We start from the raw sequence: 20632 nt of genomic DNA on the forward strand, positions 1-20632 counted from the left end.
ACAAGCACAAAATAGTTAGGAGGCCAGTGCCAGAGACTGATCCAGTGCTGAAAAAGTAAATGTATTTAAAGAAATCTTTACTGTTAATTTTTACATTTTCATCCAACCTTTTATCATAAATCCTTTCTGATATCCTACTTTCCTGTTTCCCCAACTTTCTTGATCTTCTAAATCTCCTGTCATACCAGTCAATCTAAATTTCTTCAATTTGTGATGCTTTTCTTTAATTTTATCTCTTAAGCTCTTTGTGAGCCAAACTGGATATTTACTTGCAGCTACCCTTTTATTTCTATAAGGAATATGTTTACCTTGGACAGTTAAAATTTTTTCACATCTGATCAGTGTCTCTAAATAACTTAACTGCCCAATTCACAACAGATAATTCTTATGGGATCCTGTCAAAATTTGATTTTTTTTTTGCAATTTTTAACCAAAATGTCATTATTCCTTATCTCCATATGAAGCAAAACATTGAATCTAATAGAACAATTATCACCTGCACCCAGATGTTCCCCAATTTCCAACCTCTCGATCATTTCTAAATTTGAAGTTAACATTAAATCAAAAAATAGCATTGTATCTGATAGGTTCCTTGACTAATTGGTGAAAAAAATGATCTTGAACAGTTTGACTTTAGCATTTCCTAATCTATATGCCTGAAATTAAAATCACCCATAATTATTGTAAGGTTTCTCACTAATTGCATCAGTATCATTTGGTGGTCTGCAACAAATTCCCAGTAAAAGCCTTTCCCTTTATATGCACTAATAGAAACCCAAATGGATTCAATCTCTCTGCTATTATCTTTAATGTCCTCAACTTCAACAGGATGTAACTCACATTTTACATATAAAACCACTTCCCCCTCCCCTTTAGTACTCTATTCCTACTAAACAGCCTTTAACCATGTTTCAGTTATTTTCATTATATTAAAATACTCCAATACTACCAGTGCTATTTTATTCTATTTCTTATACTTCTAGCATTACAATTGTCAATTAAGTCTACCCTTATAACTACTTCTATACTCATTTCCTATGCTGAACTTTTCTCTGTCTCTTATTCTTTTTGCAATTAGTTTATCCTGGCCCTCAGCACTGTCTAGTCCTAGTTTTAAACTTCCCTTACAGCTGTGTTAATATCTGTAGCAAACAAGCCAGCCCCTATCTTATTTAACAAGTCCCTCAGGAGCCAAGAGTTGTCTTTACACCACAATTTGTTGAATACTAAAAATAAGTTCAATCCAGAAACTCCCAAAGAGGTTGGTTTTGGATGTATGTTTTCGAGATAACTTCAAGACAAGTTTTATATTTTAATTGATAAATTTTTAAGTGAAATACAGCATCCTCAAGTTTCTATACTAGCCAAGTAACTAAGGTCTACCTGCTGGGAGTAAATTCAGTATATGTCAATAAAGCCACATTCTCAGCATTAATTAATGTTATATTAATTAAGCAATTGTCCACCTTTTATGCTTCTGCTATCACCTTGTTACATTTCACTTTCAACTGAGATACAAATGACTTCACATGCAATTTAGTAGGAAAGGTCGAAGCATCACGATAGTCACCAGTAGGATCAGCAGATAGAAACACTTTAAAGCAGCTACAGGCATAATATTGTACTTGGCTTGTTGCACAAAATCTACCAAGGTGGTTCTGAATGGTTCCTGAATAACTTTGTCATTTGGCCATATGCTTCTTGTGCTTGGCCATTAAGCTTGTGATACGTGGACGAATTTCACCCACCTTAACACTTTTCGCAGCCCCAATGCTAAAAGAGTGCTGGAAATGCCTTCTTTTTTAGCCAACAATCATGTTCTAAACATTTTAGTTCAAATTAAGAAAAACCGGATTGGGCATTTTTTGTTGCTTTTTTCAACAAAAATGTCCCCCACTGACTCATGAGGGGCTTGTTGAATGTAAACTGTTGTTATGTATCTGCTTGTTTGATAATTTCCCTTAAAAATTCTTTACGAGAAACTTCAGCGATAGAAGTCCTTTCTTAATCAAAACTAGTTTATTCTTTCTCGTTACAAACTTTGTAATACACTTAATTTCCACAGTCACTTTAAACTTAACTACTTTTATAAACACACACACACACTATAATTCACAGAAATTCACACACTTTACTTACGGTGCCTACTGCTCACTTGACTCGATTATCTCAATTATTTCTCCTCAATCTATCTCCGGCTTATATATCCTAAAAAACAGGGCATCTAGCAAAGGCTGGGACATTTGTGAGGTTGCCCACTAAGTCACAATCCTTCTAGAAACTCCAGCATGCATGCTCCCAGCGTCTCGTGACTTCCGCTGTCATAACACTGCCCCTTCCTTAGTATTGTTCATCCCAAACAATAGCCACTTACATTAAATAAACAGATAATTAATCATAACTTAATTAAATGTACAGAATTTACAAACAAAAATTAAAATACAACAAAGTCTCTTAATTTTACAGGATGTATCTTCTTCCGTACTGGTCTCCGTCTCGTGGTGTCTGCTTCATGTGGGGTTCATCTATTCCATCAGGAAACGTCCTATTATCGGTAACAGTCACATCAGTGGTTGTAACTTCATTAAGGGCTTCACTGTTCCCTTCTTAAAACCGGGTAGAGTTTCTTCTTCAACAGTGGCTTTTTCAGGTGACACATCTTCAGCAGTGTCATTTGTTCCATTGTTCACTTCGTTCCAACTGAAATGTCCCGGGCAGTGATAATGTCAAAGCCTGTTGGCATGCACCACCTTTGGCTTACCTCGCCGACCACATTTTATTCGAAAAGTCACGTCTGAGAGATGATCCACTATATCATATGGGCCTAACAATGGAGAAGACAAGTTAGGAGACTTCGCTTTGGTCTTCCTGGGTTTATACAACCACACCTTCTCTCCTGGTACAAAGCTGACTTCAGTAGATCTCTTATCATAACATAGCTTCATGGAATCAGCAGACGTTTTCATTTTGAATGCACTTGATGATGAATATCATCCATCCTTTCAGATAACACTTTCACAAACTCTGACATATTTTCAGGCAACTCTTTGTAAGGTGGGCGTCCTGTTATCAGGTCTACTGGCAACCAAAGTTCCCGACCAAGCATCAGCTTTGCTGGAGTGTAGCCAGTGGCTTCATGCCCTGCTTTTCTATAGGCCATCAACAGTGGAGAGAGTTAGACATCCCAGTCATCTTGACGGCTATTACAAAACTTTGCCAACTCCTGTCCCAGTGTCCAATTGTACTTTTCTACCATCCCATCAGACTGTGGGTGAAGTGGCATTGTCCTTCCAAACAACTTGCAGCATTCATGGAACACAGCTGATTCAAAGTTACGGCCTTGATCAGAATGCAGTTCGTATGGCATACCAAATCTGAGGAAGAAATCACTAATAGCCGAAGCTACAGTTGTAGCTTCCTGATTTGGTATTGCATATGCCTCAGGCCAGTTGGAGAAATAATCCATCACCACACAAATGTACCTGTTTCCAGCATGAGTTTGGGGCAAAGGACCAGCAATGTCAATGGCTACTCATTCCATAGGTGCACCAACTTGATATAACTTCATTGGAGCACATTCTTCCACATCTTGCCTCATACCTATCCAGCAAAATCTCTGCCGTAGGTGACTCAATGTCTTCTTAACTCTGATATGTCCTCCTGTTAAACTATCATGGGATTGACGCAGCACAACTTCCAGTAACTTTCTCGGTATAACTGTTTGCCAGGTCATCACTTTCCCATCTCCAGACAAGAATACCATCTTCAAGCTTCAACTGGTCACGTTGTGCCCAATACTTCTTTGTTACAGTGCTTAAGCTAGACACCTTTTCCCAAGCAGGGTGCAAAACACTTGCTTTTAGAAAATCAATTATTGGCTTCAAATCTTGGTCTTCCTCCTGCTCTGCTTTAATGTCTATACTTGGTTCCACTTCATCATCATCAACTCCTTCAGTCATTTTGAATTCAGCTTGATGGCACCTGGTTAGTCCAACCTCTCTTTTAACACTTATTGGAATTTGGCCTTTGTTGTTCCCAAACATCATTTTATCAAAATTAACTACACACTTCCTCGGTGGTAAGTAGTCCAACCCTAGTATGCATTGGTCTTCAATGTCAGCCAAGTATACTTTGTGTCTGTCCTTCATTCCCATGAGCTCAATAGTTACCCACACTGGTCCCCAAAACCTTGCATAATGTCCTGTCACACCACAAAGCTTCTGTATGGCTTCTGGTACTTTTTTGTGATCCAACATCTTGATACTCACAAGGGTTTGCTGAGATGCAGAATCTATGACAAAGCTGCACCTTTGACCATCCAGCTTTCCTGTCACGTAAGCACTATGTGTGCTTGACATTTTTCACTTAGCTGTTGGGACTTTCACGATGGGGGTTGGTAGGCATCGCTCAACACAAACCACTATTGGTTTCCCCAAGGCTGACTTATTGATCGTGTTCTTCTTACACTGGCTCCTCATATGTCCTTGTTCTCCACAGTTCCAAAAACCTTTCTAGGTAGCAGCCTCTACTGCCATGGCATCTTCCCTGTGTTGAAGTTGCCGGCATTGAGCTCTCTTGTGCCCAGGTTTGTTACAGTGCCAGTAAAGTCCCTCAAACCTCTCTGAAAGCTGAACTTTTCTGGCCTTGAATCCTGATGACTGTATCAACCTTGGTACCTCTGTGCTGGATTTAACGTAGGATTCGAAGTCAAGAGCTCTGGCCACTGCATCCTGCATAGTGCTTTCTTTACTTGTATCTTCAGTTGTGGACTGTCCAAGGAATCTACAAACTGATCCCTCAGCAACAACTTGAGTACATCGTGTGGTGCAGTTGGGTAGGCTTTGTGTGCCATACTTTCCAAATCCTGTGCCAGCTCTTGCAGGCTCTCCCCTTTAGCACAGACGCTCACACTAAACCTATGCCTGTAGATTTTGGACTGATTTTGAGTTCCATACCTGAGCTCTAGAGCAGCTACCAGTGCTCTATAGTTGTGCCTGTCGTCTGCTGGCAACTGTCCAAGTATTTCCAATAGTTGTCCCTTCAGGCTCGTTGCCAGGTACGCTGCTTTCTGCTCCTTTGTCTATCCATTCATTTCTGCCAGGAGCTCAAACTGTGCTCTATATATTTCCCACGGTGCCTTCCCATCGAATTCCTGTGGCTTCCTTCGTACATCACCTCTATTGCTAACACTCATGTCTGGAATCTGACAGGACTGAAGATGTCTGCATTAGGGTTTAGCTGCGGGGTCTGAAAGGGGCTTCCTGTTGTCTGGGGCTGATTAGATCCATGGTTAATATATCCTCCCTGTACAAAAGACAGTAAATCATTCCTTAATGTATCTAATTCAATTTGAAATTTACTAATGTTTTCCATTTGTACTTCTTGCCACTGTTGTTGACTTTCCTGTAATTGCATCTAGCAAACGCTGGGACATTTGTGAGGTTGCCCGCTAAGACACGATCCTTCTAGAAACTCCCAGCGTCGCGTAATTTCCACTGTCATAACACTATCCATTCCAAAAAGTTCCTTTCTTCCACTGAACTGATCCCACAAGTCCAACCAGCCAATCTGCTCATCCTTATATACTAAACTAAGCCTAACATTTAGCCCTATTGACCTACTTATAACTTCATCCCCACAGTTACTTCTAGGCAGTATCCCTGACAAAATTAAGTTATGGCCTTTTTCATTAAATGCCTTTATCATCCTCTTGTACTTATTAATTAGCTCCTCTGACCTACCTTTCCCTACATCATTATCCCATACATACACCACAAAAACTACATCTCTACTAGCCCCCTTTATTATATCTCCTGCTCTGTCAGTTATATCCTTACATTGTGCTCTTGGGTAGCATAATCTGATTATTTTTCTATATTTTCTCCACAGACTTTCCTATCCATAAGCCTTATCAAAGAATCACCTATAACCTCCTTATCATCCACATCCTTCTCTGACCCCATTGTTTTCCTTCCTTCCCATAGTTTGTTATCTGCAGAAGCCAAGGGCTGAAATTTGTTGCTGAATATAAATGTGAATGATAGTGTGATTAATTCCTAACAACTTAGTGTTGAATAAAATCTGGCATTAACATTATTAATGCCTGCTCTCCCATCATTTCAACAGTGAATGTTGAGCTATGCCTGCGTGTATAGCTTTTCAAATGAGAAACAGGTTGGTTGGTTGGCATTCTTTGGGGCAAAAAACTAGGCTATCTTCACAAAACAACCAGTAAAATTTTATAAAATGTAAAAATAAATCGAATTAAAGACTAAAGAATGTCCAAAAGTCACATAAAAGACTCAAATAGAATTAAAATAGCCAATGCCTCATAAAAGTTTAAAATATAATCAATTTGGTCACTATCACCAAAGACATGTCTAAAATGGTGCCACCACTCACAGTCGTAATGATGGCACAACAATATAATTGGGCTATTGTGACTTCAGTGTCACAAAGGCCACACATTTGTGGATCAGTCCCAGATAAAAGAAAATGATGAGTTAAAAACTGTGACCAATGCAAAGCCTAGCCAGGAAAACTTCCTTCTTCCAATCCTTACAGAAATGAGACAGCCAAAGAGCAACAGAAGGTTTAATCTGGAAAAGCTTGTTATCATGATGCTCATACCAAGTCAGTTGGCAACTGGCACGAAGCCGAGCCTTGAATACATGACCATAGTCCATATATGGGACAGCATCAAAGCAGAGAGACTTAGCTGCAGTGTCAGCAAGCTCATTCCCATGAGTACTGACGTAGCCAGGTATACAGAAAAATAGAATAGAAACAGAAAATAAAGAAAAATGAGCCAGTCATTTTTGAACATCAATGGGAAAAAGGTGAGAATTAATGTGAAGTGATTCCAGGGCCAGTAGAGAGCTAAGAGAGTCAGTGTAAAAAGCACAATCAGTGTACTGCATAGTATCTACATGATCCAGGGCAAAAGAACTGGCATACAACTTAGCAGTGAACACAGAAACTATAGAGGAAGTCCTGTGAGCAACCAGCGAGCCACAATGAACCATGGCAGAGCCAATAGAGTCATCTGATTTCAAACCATTCGTATAAACAGGAATAAAAAAATAGTTCAAAAGATGTTGTGCAAAGAGAAGAAAGTACTTCCAATCGAGAGTATCTGCCTTCCTTAGATGACTAAAAGAAGGGTCACAGGTGCAGATGTCAATTAGCGATAGCAAAATGGTCTGATCAGTGGAGACAACAACGTCATCCATTGCCAGACCCAATTTAGCCAGTTGTGCCTGGATATGAAGGCCAAAGGTAGAAATGGCAGACTGTCTGTTCTGAAAGAGCACAGCCCTCTGAGGAAGAAAGACACAATCCCAGGTGGAATGCTGTGTTAAAGATCAAAGTTTCATAGCATACTGCATAGAAAGTTGCAAACAGCAGAAGTTAAGAGGAAGTTCATGGTGTATAAACTTTGGACTGGAGAAGTGCGGAAAGCCCCCATGCAGAGTTGAAGCCCCAGATGGTGAACGGGTTCCAGTATCTTCAAGGCCAAGGTCTTGGCAGAACTATAGACCAAAGACCCATAGTCCAGTTTGGATCGAATGAGGGCATGATAGATCTTGAGCATAGAAGATCGATCCGCAAGAGGTGGAAGAGAGGACATGAAGGATGTTCAGTGCGCTTGTACACTTGACACATAGCTGCTGTATGTGAGGAATGAAAGTAATCTTACAGTCAAAGATAAGCACCAAGAACTTTGTCTCAGGAACCACAGGAAGAACAACATCACTGAGACAGAGCTCTGGATCAGGGCATAACACCCCGCTGGTGGCAAAAATGCATGCAAACAATTTTAGAAAAAGAAAAGGTAAAACCATTTGCTGTGGTTCACTTCAACAAATGATTGAGGGAAGTCTGAAGCTTCCACTCAATAAACCTCATGTTCGACTACTGACACAAGATGTGGAAGACGTTGACATAGAGCCTGTTTACAACAGTGGAAGGAAGTTGGGGAGTATTAGTATTGATCTTTATACTAAAAAGTGTGACACTCAAGACACAGCCCTGAGGGACTCCAAGTTCCTGTGTCAAAGAATGGGAAAGAGTCGAACCAACTCAGACTTGGAATCGCCTGTCGAGTAAGAAATTATTAATCCAAATGGGCAAATGAGCAAGCTGGAGTTACACTACTGTAAAGAGGCAATTATAGTTGTGGAGACGATCGGCCCTGAAAGGAAAGAGGCAATCGCTCTGCCCAAGACTTGATGGCCAAGAAAGCAATGGAAGAGACAGAAGTGTTGGAAAGATAAGCAAAGTTCTCACCGAGAGTATCGGCAATGCTCTGTATATCAGGAACTTCCTGGCCATTGAAGAGCAAGATGGAAAGGGGATGGGAAGAATACCTTCCATTTACCTTCTAAATCTTGTTCCATATCACTTTGAAACTAGTGATAGAAGAAATGCTAGATGTAAACTTAATCCAAGATTCCTTTTGGCTTTAAAGTCTGACCTGCTGAGCATGAGCATGGGTCCGCTGGAAAGCAATGTAGTTAGAAAGAGTGGGATACCTTCAAAAGGCATCCCAGGCTCATTTCTGAGCCTTCTGTGCTTGCTGGCAAGCTGGAGACCATCATGGACGAGGATACTGTGGGAAACGTGTCAAAGTTTTAGGTATAGAATGAAAAGATGCTTGAATGATGCAATCAGTTACTGCTTCCACGCAGTCATTAATAGATGGTAGACTAACAACAGCAGGATCGATTTCCGAGATAGAGATGAAAGAGAGCCAGTCAGCCTGGTCCAACTTCCACCATGGCATTCGGGTTGGGTAGCATTGACCATGACCAATTTCCCTCAAAACTATAGAAAAATAATCAATGCCCCGTGGGTTATTGTGAACCCTCCAAGAAAAACGAGAGAAAAGTGAAGGGGAACAGATAGATATATCAATAGCAGTAAAAGATTGACTAGGTGCATGAAGATATGTAAAAGAACCAGTACTGAATAGAGACAGGTCATGATCTGAGAGCATATGTTCCACAGAACAACCTCTCCCATCAATATCAGTGCCACCCCAGAGGAGATTTTGTCCATTAAAGTCTCCCAAGATGAAAAAGGGAGATAGCAACTGTTTGAGGATAGCATCAAGGTACGACTAATTATAAGTCTCCCCAGAAGACAGGTAAAGAGAACAGTGATGGTATGAACCAAAAAGATATGAATTGCTATGGCCTCCTAGGGTGTATTGAGTGGCACAGACAAGGTGGGCACATGTACTGGTCGACCAGCAATGCCACCCCTCCATGCACTTGTCCATCCCACAACCTTTCATTCCGATATAAAGAAAACTGCTGAAAGGTGACTGTAAAACACATGGGATGCTAGATATCAATCAATCAATCCAGGTTAGAATGGAAACCTCGACAGATCCACTGTATCAAAGTGACCATTTTTACTTAGGTGGAAAACAAGTAGGCAGAGAACCCTTCTGTTTACAAACACACCATTTTTCTTTATTAGAAGGAGGTCTACTGACCTCCATGGATCCTGCCCCTGGTCATATGGGCAGGTCTCTGTTAGTAGATGTGGATTCCAGCAACTGAGGTCATGAACGAATAATCGTTCTGCATCTTGGAGCTGAAGAAAGACCCGAGCAGACATCAAAAACTGACAGAGAAAGGAGTAGACATGGGCTTGTCGAGTCATTTATCTACAGTGGGCAAAAGATTCTTCATTTGGTGTGAAAAAGACTGATGGAGACAGGGAGCACAGTGCAGCGGCATATGTCCGAGATGCAGCAGGGGACAAGAACTTGTGAGCCTCTGGATAAGAAATGTTATTAACAGTTTTTAAATGCTGTACCTCTTTCTCCTCCACGCATTTAGGGCAAGAACGAAAGTAAGAGGGGTGAGAACCACTACAATTGATGCAGTGAGGGTCCAGTTGACACACATAGGCATCGTGGTCTTTGCCACCACAACGAGGACATCAAAGAACTACTACAAGATGTCTCTGAATGTCCAAACTGCTGATGCTGAAAACACCAAAGAGGGTTAGGAATATAATGGCCATACCCTACTGTTAAGATAACCTGCATTCACATAAGCAGGTGGTCATGGCAATAAAAAGGTCAAAATAAGAGCAGCAATTCCTTTTTTATGAGTGGAGATACATCTCGCTGCAGAAACTCCTTGGCTGGAGAAACAAGCAAGAATCTCCAACTTGGGGATGTTCTTCAAATCCTTCTCAACAATAACTCCTCAAGAGAAATTCAAAGAATCATGGGGAGTAAACTCAACAGGTATATCTCCAATAGCTTTTGAATTCAGGAGTTCACTGTGTTGGTCTAGATGTTTTCACCAGGATGTCTCCAGAATGTAGTTTCTTGACTGACTTTGGAGAACCGGCAAGCCCCTCTAATCCCTTCTGAATAAAAAAAGGGAGACATTTGCCCTAAAGGATTGTCCAAAAAAGTATGCATTATGATAAAATAAGGTACAGGTGCAAAATGGGGTGGAGTGTGCTGTTCAGAGTCTTTGAGACATGGTCGCTTACCTATGAGATGTTTCTTTATTATTTATTTATATTTGGATTTGGGGGAACCACAATATACTCCCACCACGGAGTCCTACAAGAGAATGTATGACAATGCCAAACAAGGACACTGCAGCAATGCCAGGGCTTCATGATTACTATACTCAAACACCAGTGTCAGAAATAAAGTCCACAAAACCCACTGAGAATGCTCAACACTGGTAATCAGTTGACTCTAGCCCAAAAAGGACCAGCCAATTGACCCTGAGGGGGGAGGGGCACCTCAAGACCACCCATCTACAGAAATTCAAGGCCAAAGTGGTGTATTGCAGCGCTCCAGACACCATTCAACCACCAGAATCCTCTCCTCCCCTTCAAAGGATGCCATGTAAGGCAAACATGTGGGTGGATGTTCAGATCCCAAAGGAGGTAAACTGAAAGTACAGAACCTTCTCTGGGAGGTCCCCTCACCAGGTACAGGAATCCACCTTGAGGGGAATGGGAAACAGATGAATGCTTGGACAGATATCATGGTTGCATTATATATAAGATTATTATAAACAATTAATTTTGGCCCTAGCTGAAACATGGATGTTTACTCTTGTCATTAAAATTGTTTATAAATTATTTTACTAAGAGAGTATAAACCAATTCATACATCAACACTTTTTTTTACTTTCACAACAATCCTACTTGCATAATACCTATCAAATAATACAAATTAACTATAATTACTATGTTTTTTATTTATTAGTTTAGACAGCCTACAGCCATATTACTGTTTACTAATTCAATAACAGTTTATTTTTGTTCCCTTTCAGTGAAATAAAATATTGGTATATAGTTATAATTTACTGTCCTTTTTAATTCCTTCCTGTGATACACCACTATATTATTGCACATAAGTGAATATATCATCATCACAACTTCCTTCATCCAAAATGGTAACTCCCTACAAGAAAGCAAAAGTCATGGGAAAATAATCAAGTTCAAAGAAAATTGAGTCTTGTAGGGTAACTTCAAAGTTCAGTCTGGAATAAAACTATGCTAGTTAGGCAATATGGAATTGCAATGTAAAAATTACAGCATCAGCATCTACAATGTGAACAAACATATAAAAATGGTACTGTATGAGCAAAATTTAAAAGCCAGCAGTAGGCAGCCTCAACTGACATTTTTCTTTTGAGACCTTGTTCCAATGTCACATTGACTGAAAGAATGAGTTTGTTGTGCAATCCTATGGGTAATTTTAGAGAATCATTAGTTTTTGTGATTGTAAATACATATAGTCACCCAAATGGGTTGACAGGTATATTACATGCACTTAAGTTTAATGATGAGGAACCACTTTGAGACAAAGTTTCCAGATAGTTTAAATGGGCAATGAAAAAGACTTGTAACAAAATTTTATTCTTTACCCATTCAAGCAATCTCAAAATTTTACATATACTTGATAGAATACAAAGTCTTTTTATTAAACTTATTCAACCCTATCACCACGGGTATACTTTATTGCACATGAAACAAGGTTTTAGCATCTTACATTCAAAATTTTATTAAACTACTTTTTTGTTTATTTTATATCAATTAGAATAGCATAAAATCTTAGCTAATAATCCATATATTAATAGTATATAAGTTTTAAGTTCTTAATTGTACAAGACAACATTTAAAAAAATCCTCAATTTCCACTTGTGTAACTGATGTGACACATCTTCTCTTAGCATGTCATCTTCCCTATTTTATCCACCACCTCCCAAAAAAGTAGGTAATTAAACATAAATTACTCTCTATAAAATATTAATTGTTCAGACAAACAAAAATTTCTATAGTCTTCAATTTTGTTTGGTTACAGAGCTATTGAATAGAAAATCAGACCCCTCCTGCCACGGCTACCTGTCACATCCTCTATTTTAGAATTTGTTAATAACTCTCTCTCTTATGTTTAATTATACATTACCTATAACCAACAGAAAGTCAGGATTTTCATCTATCAAATGTATTTTACAACATTATTTTCTGAACAGTTAAATTTCATTTTCATTCAGAGTAACAACATCGTTCCCGTGAGAAACGACTAGCTTGGATAAATATGTAACGTCTCTCATCACATAGTTTGAAAGCCAGAGAAATTTTGAGAGGTAAGGGAATTTGTCTACTTTTTGCATGTTACTAGTCTATATTCTTTGGCACTTTAATTAATTAAATAAAAATTATTAAGTGCATTACTATCATTAGTATATAAAATTAGGGTTAACTATCATCGATAAGCGACAGCAAGAAAAAGAAAGATTGGTCCAGTATTTTATTTCTTGTTTATTCTTTGGCTAATTATAAAAGTAACTAAAATGTAAAAGTATGGATCCTTTCAGGTTAGTTAACACTAGATTAAGTAAATTAAGTAGTAATAATAATAATATAATCAAATGGTTCAAGAGGCACACATGCAAGCAGCTTGTGGGTAATGTAAATCGAAAGCGTCATGTGAGCTGCACATTCCCTGAGTGTTTTCAACTTATAATGGTGCGGATAGTAGTTATACATGGTTCAAAGGGTAATAAAACAATAAACTTTAATTATAAATAGATGTATACTGTTACGAACTTAGAGCTACTTAGGATAAACAAATGTAGTTTCATGTTACAATTTGAAGTCATTCTAGAAAGAAAAAAAGGATAATTTGGATTTTTTTCTTTTTGGTGGTTACAAGGTCGCTCAAATTGACCGATTCTATATAAACTATAAAGTTTTATTTTAATAATACTTTGAAATGCATTTAGGAAGTTTTAGGGATTACACAAAGGAAATTTGAGATTTTTGAGATTGAGATGAGGAAAAGTATTTTTAATTTTAACATGAAAAATTACTTTTCACATGGACTATTCAAAACAAATACTTAATATATTCATGGACAAATCTTTATTTTATTTTAGTAAACATACTTTACTATGATTTTTTGAATGTGAAACACTTATAATATTAACTGAAAGACTGCCAAATTTTCGAAGACGTACACACTATATTGAAAGTTAGAAGTATTAAATCTATAAAGACTTTAAACTAGTACAAATCGGTCATGTAGTCAGTCCTATTGGCCAAGCCCATGTTGAGAGCATTAAAAAGCATACAATAAAAGGCTTATGAGTGGAAATAATGCAAGAATATTACACCAAAAAGCTGGTAAGCCCAGAAAAAATAAATAAAAACAAAAAATACAAACTGGCCAAAAAACTGTTTTAAGTTTACAAATAGAAAAACTAAAAAACTACAGAAATAAGAAATGATCCATGATTGTTTAGTTTTCCTTGCAAAATTGGATACAAACAAACTAAGAAAAGGCATTTTTTAAATTGATAAAAGAATAAAACAATAATATTGATGTACAAATCAATCTCCATAGAATCCCAAGTACTTTTTAAAAAATCTTTACCTTTGATTCTCTGAATCTTGCAAGTTATTCGACTTAACATAATTTGTCAAGACTTTTCTGATATCACTAGCAGCTACAGCAGCTCCTTTACTAAAATGGAAGAGAAAAATCAGATGTTTTTCACTTAATGTGACATTTTCATATCAGTAATAAAAATCAAATAAATTTACTAATTAAAACTTACAATTATACAATCAGCTGATAAAAAGAGATGCATGTAAATGAAGAAATGAAGGGAATAAAGATACATCTCATGTTGTATACATCACCTGAACCAGGTCTTTCACTTTGATTGGTAAATGGACTGTCTCTATGAGCTGGTAACCCATCTAATGGATGAGAAATGAAGTCCTACTTTGTCATTTTAATAAACAGATCAGGAAGATTCTGTGTGAAGATTTAACCAGAAAATCTTTATATGTAAAAGCAAGGTTCTGGCTGATGCAGAAGAGGTTTTGATGTTAGAAAGAAAACTTAAAAATTACAAATGTAAAAGCTGCAACAGAAGAAACATAGTCTGCGCCAGCCAAAACAAAGTTGCCATAAATTGGGATAGTGGAAAGGGTTTGAAAAACTTATCTAACACATTTATCAAGGCTCCAAGTGAAAAATGAGTAAATAAAAAGTTTCTTATGCAATTCTGGATCAAGGTGTATATATCTAATGTTGCTAGATTCAAGACTCAGCTTAAAAGATTGGTAAAAAGAGACCACTTTGTAGGAAATACTTTCTTTGGGCATGAAAATTGATCTTCTGCAAAATGATAAGCTCAAAGAATGATGGAATTAGTACTTTTCCAAATGACTATTTTAATTTATTTCATGAAAAGAGCTGGTATGTCCCACCCATCTGTTGAGCTACGTAACAATTGTACTTCTGTCTAAATGCACAAAGACACATGAAAAAGTACAGGAAGCTTATACGAAGGTTTTGAGCTACCCACATTCTCAGAACATGATTTTGTAAGTTCTGTTGAAGGCTAAAATATAACAATTTCCCAGAACAGATCTATCATATGTGCTATGGAATATCTGTGAATAATTAAAATTTGGGCTCAGAAATTTCAAAGGAATATGTTGGGTAGTGTTGTTCCTGTAAAGTTTTCAATATTGGTAATGATCCAAAAAGTTCATATCAATTAGTATCGAAAGTGACTATCACCAAAGTTCCAAATAACATAAGGATTTGATCATCAGGAGAAGTCTTGAATTGGAAAACATTTTGGATGAGGAATAGCAAACCATCAACTATAGTGGTGATAAACTGTAGTACCCCCAGACTGGAAAACCTTTTGGATGAGGAATAGCAAACCATCAACTGGAGTAGTGGAAACTGTAGTACCCCCCAGCAGATTAGAATTAATCTAAAACCAAGAAGGATAAGAAACCAAGACAGTTGAAAAGAGGATTTCAGTTTCTGTAAAATGCATAGACAATAAGAAAAGTGTCAACTCCCATAGAGGAATAGATAAGATGAAAGACAAGTTTAACCCTCTTGCCCTGGGTACCCTTTACTGCGCATTACACAAGATTTTAGTGTCTTACATTCAAAATTTTATTAAACCACTTTTTGTTTATGTTATACCAATTAGAATAGCATTATATCTTAGCTAATAATCCATATTTTAATAATATACAAGTTTTAAATTCCTAATTCTACAAGGCAATATTTATGAAAATCCTGAATTTCCACTATCGTGACCCACGTGACACATTTTGTCTTAGCATCTTTATTTTATCCATCATCCCTCAAAAAAGTACGAAATTATATATAATATACTCTCTATAAAATCGTTATTGCTCAAACAAACCATAATTTTTATAGCCTTCAATTTTGTTTGATTACAGAGCTATCAAATAGAAAATCAGACCCCTCCTACCACACCACCTGTCACATTTTGTTGATAGTTCTCTCGTATGTTTCATTATAAATTACATATAACCAATAGAAAGTCAAGATTTTCATCTATCAAATGATGCATTGTATAACGTTCTATTCTGAACAGAATATTGTCAATTTCACTCACAGTATAAGATTTGTTCCTATGGGAAAGTGATCGAGTAGCTTGGATGAATTTATAACAGTCCTTGTCACATAGTTAGAAAACCAGAAAAGTTTTGAGAGGTAAGTGAATTTGTCTCCATTTTGCATGTTTTTAGTCTATATTCTTTGGTGCATTATTTAATTATATAAAAATGACTAAGTGCATTACTATCTATAATCTCAAAAATTAGGGTTAACTCTCTTCGAAACCCGACAGCAAGAAAAAAGATTAGGTACATACTTTATTTCTTGTTTATCATATTTATTCTTAATATACTATTGTAAAAGTAATTAAAATCTAAAAATATGGATCTTTTTAAGTTATTTAAGACTAGATTAGGTAAATTAAGTTGTAATAATAATAATATAATCAAATGGTTCACGAGGCACACATGCAAGCAGCTTATGGGTAATGTAAATCAAAAGCATAATGTGAGCTGCACATTCCCAGAGTGATTTACAACTTATAATGGTGAGAATAGTAGTTAGATACAGTTCAAAGGGCAATAAAACAACAAAAGGTAATAATAAATAGATGAATAATGTTATAAATTAGGTTAATTTAGGTTTATTTCAATTTTTTTTATGGTTACGAGGTCGGTTGAATTGACCGATCCTGTTTTGAGATAGGGTAGAAAAACTAACAGATAAACTATAAAGTTTTAATGAAACAAAACATGTTTGAAATGCATTTAGGAGGTTTTATGGATTACACAAAGGAAATTTGAGATTTTTGAGATGAGGAAAAGTATTTTTAATTTCAACATGAAAATTACTTTGCATATGGACTATTCAAAACAAATACTCAATATATTCATGGACAAACCTTTATTTTATTTTATTAAAAATACTTCACTAAGAAATATGAGTTTTTGTATGTGAAAAACTTGTAATATTAACTGAAAAGCTGCCACATTTCATGAAGATATACCCACTATATTGAAAGTTATAAGTATTAAATCTATAACAAATTTAAAGGAGTACAAATAGATCATGTGAGCAGTCAAATTGACCGAGCCCATTTGAAAGTGTTAACGTGACTATTCAAGGTAGGAGGTAAGTCACAATAAGAAGAAAGGTGGTTGTCATGAATGAATATTTAGAGAAGAAATTGAAAGGAAAGTGATTGTAAAAAACATAAAAAAACAATCATCCTTCTTGGGGAATAAGAAAAAACCTTAAAAGAATGTAAACCTGTTTTTGTTATGAATGAGGAATGAGTCAAAGGCAAAAATATAAGAGCAATGTCTCCAGCAAGAGAAATATGATATAGAGAACAGGTGGCCAAATGTTCTTATGGGAGGCATACAACAGCCCTGAAAACGAAAATAGTCCCAGTCAAGAAAAAGAGGCATTATATGAGGAAAATGAGGTTCCTAAGAACTAGAGAAAGAAAAGAGAGTGACCAGAGAAAATATGAAAGGTTTGAAAAATTTGCACTGTAACAGAATATTGTAGAAATAACCATCAAAAAGTCAGGTAAATAAAGGAAGTAAAATGCAGAACTGTGTCAGACAACCTGGAGAGAGGAAATGAAGAACAGAACAGAACCGATAAATCATCTATCACATGATAAAAATGGGATCATGCCAATCGAGAATTAGGAGGAGATAGAGGACCTCTTTCCATGAACAATATACTGAACCGATACTGATCAAAAAAGAAGAGCCATGCACACTCCAACCTGAGAGCCGAGCATCAAATCTGAACTGTTATTACAAGTAAGCTCCCACGTAGGCTGGTGCCACTCCTACTGACATCTGGGAAAAACATCCATGGACTCGGGTAGAAGTGCCTTCAACTTCACCCTCTTCTCCAATACTCTCAAGAAAAAGCCTTTGTCCACCACCCCAGTGACTGGAAAATGTGTGTGGGAAGGATTCCCTAGCTCCACTAGTAGAATCTGGAGGGTAATGCACACTGGGGAGTCCTGAGTCCTCTGGAAGCAGAGATAAAGAAAGAAGATAGAGAAGCTGGGGCCAGCTGTTACTGAATATCAATGAGAATAGGGAGAGAACTAATGTTAAGCGATTCCAGGGCCAGTAGAGAGCTATGAGGGTCAGTGTAAATAGTACAATCAGTGTACTGCATAGCATCTACATGATCCAGGGCAAAAGAAATAGCATACAACTCTGCAGTGAACACAGAGACTGTTGAGGGGATCCTGCAAACAACTACCGAGCCAAAGGAAGCCCTGGCAGAGCCTACAGAGTCACCTGATTTTGAACCGTCCATGTAAATGAGATCAGAAGGATGGTTAGAAAGTTGTTCTGTAAAGAGAAGATGATACTTCCAATCGGGAATATCCACCTTCCTCAGATGACTCAAGGAAAGGTCACATGTGGAGATAGTAATAAGCCACAGTGGAATGGGCTGATCATTGGGGACAGCAACGTCGTCCAATGCCAGGCCCAAGACATCCAGTTGTGCCCAGATATGAAGGCCAAAAGAAGGAATTGCAGATGCAGACTGTCTATTCTAAAAGAGCATGGCCCACTGAGGAAGAAAGACACAATCCCAGTTGGGATGCTGTGGTAAGGATCAAGGGTTGGTAGCATACTGTAGAGAAAGTTGCAAATGGCAGAGAAGATCCATGGGACTTGGTATACAAACTCTGGATTGAAGAAGTGCGGAAAGCCCCTGTGCAGAGTCAAAGTCCCAGATGGTGAATGGAGTCCAGCATCTTCAAGGCCAAGGTCCTGGCAGAATCATAGACACTTAGTCCAGTTTGGATCAAATGAGGGCACAACAGATCTTGAGCATAGAACACTAATCCCCTCCCCAAGAGATGAAAGAGAGGACACAGAGGATGTTCAATGCCCTTGTACACTTGACACATTGCTGCTATATGTGATGAATGAAAATACCCTTACAGTAAAAAATAAACCCCTAGAACTTTGCCTCAGGAACCACAGGAAGAACAACATCACCAAGACAAAGCTCGGGATTGGGGTGTAGGCCCCGCTGGTGTCAAAAATGCATGCAAACAGTTCTGGAAAAAGAAAAGGTAAAATCATTTGCTGTGGACCACTTCAACAAGCAACTGAGGGCAGTCTGAAGCTGCCGCTCGATAAACCTAATGTTCGACGACCGACCCAAGATGTGGAAGTCGTCGACATAGAGCCCTTTTGCAAAAGTAGGAAGAAGTTGTGTAGCGATAGCATGAATCTTTATACTGAAAAGTGTGATTTCTTCAACCATAGTCTTGGCAAATACATAGCCTGGGCTCTCACACCATATGTAAAATATGCAGGTTAATTTTTTAAATATGCCTTCAATCTCAAATACACACTAGACCAACTAAATTCTAAAGCTTTGATGTTGTGTCACTCTTCACCAAAGTCCCCGCCAATGAAGCTTGCAATATTGCACTTGATCTCTACATTAATGACCCTAACAAGTTAATCCATGTCCCTAGCACAATTTTAGCTTCTCTCTTGGAATTTACAACAACTAAAACCAACTTCATTTTCAACAATGAACATTTCCTTCAAATAGATGGTTTAAGTATGGGCAATCCTGTTTCACCCGTTCTTGCCAATATATTCATGACCCAGATCGAAACACAAGCCACACATTCTGCGCTTCATCCCCCACTATACTGGTACAGATAGGTCGATGACATTTTTGCTGGTTTCACTTCTACAGAACACACACACTAACTTTCTTTTAACTCATAAACCCCATTCATCCCAACATCAAATTTACCATAGAACACAAAAACAATAAGAAGTTATATTTTCTTAACCTCAACATTGCTAGATTGGACACACACACACACAGTTTAAAAACCAAAATTCACCATAAGAAACAAACATACTGGCCTCTACATCCCCTGGAATTCCACTCATGACACCACACAAAAAAAATCAATACACTGAAAAACCTCATAAACACAGCCACAAGACTCTGTTCAATGGAGTACATAGATGAAGAAATCAACCACATAAAGCACATTCCTTCATTCACACCAATAAATTTCCACCAGCTATTGTTGAAAACTCTCCAACATTCACCACAACAAAACTGATACTAACAAACCCAACAACAGAACATTACACTGCAGTTTACCTTTTGTCCCTGGAACCAGCTCACGAATAATCCACACTTAGACAAAACTAGCCATTAAACACAAAATTTCTGTCAATGTCAAATTCTCTCAAAAACCCAGCCCTATATTAAAATTGTTACTGAACAAAATTAATTAGAATCTCACAATACCAACGTCATTTACAAAATAATATGTAATAACTGCCTATAATTCTACATCGGAGAAACAGGAAAAAAACTGGAAACCAGATTCACAGAACACAATAAAAAACTGTTTCATGTTTTCCACCATTACAACTCAAAAAACTATATTATATCTATTAAAAAGACAGTAATTTTAGACAAAGAACCAAACATATGCAAATGGAAAATCAAGGAATCCATCTTAATTGAACAAAACAACCCTACTCTAAATCAACACCCTGAGGGTGCCAAGATATTTCTTCTAAGTCTTGCAACAATATCTGGTCATGTGGCCTCTTTGTTCCATACTGTATATATATATATATATATATATCTGTGTCAGTGTAAACTATTTGTACCTGATGATGACAAAACCTTATTGAAATATTGTACATTTGCTGTTATGTTAAACTTGTATTAAAGAGT

The 20632-nt window shown here is 37.4% G+C and overlaps 1 protein-coding gene across 1 annotated transcript in view; it reads right to left on the reverse strand.

Moving 5' to 3' along the window:
- Positions 1-20632, reverse strand: part of LOC106467508 (eukaryotic translation initiation factor 2D-like) — a 96214-nt gene that overhangs the window by 43643 nt on the left and 31939 nt on the right. Inside the window, exon 3 of the mRNA XM_013927867.2 lies at positions 13931-14020. Within this exon, the coding sequence (XP_013783321.1) occupies positions 13931-14020 (90 nt within the window). The remainder of the gene's footprint in view (positions 1-13930; positions 14021-20632) is intronic.

This window comes from Limulus polyphemus, unplaced genomic scaffold, assembly GCF_000517525.1.
Source record: "Limulus polyphemus unplaced genomic scaffold, Limulus_polyphemus-2.1.2 Scaffold2639, whole genome shotgun sequence".
Lineage (NCBI taxonomy): Eukaryota > Metazoa > Arthropoda > Merostomata > Xiphosura > Limulidae > Limulus > Limulus polyphemus.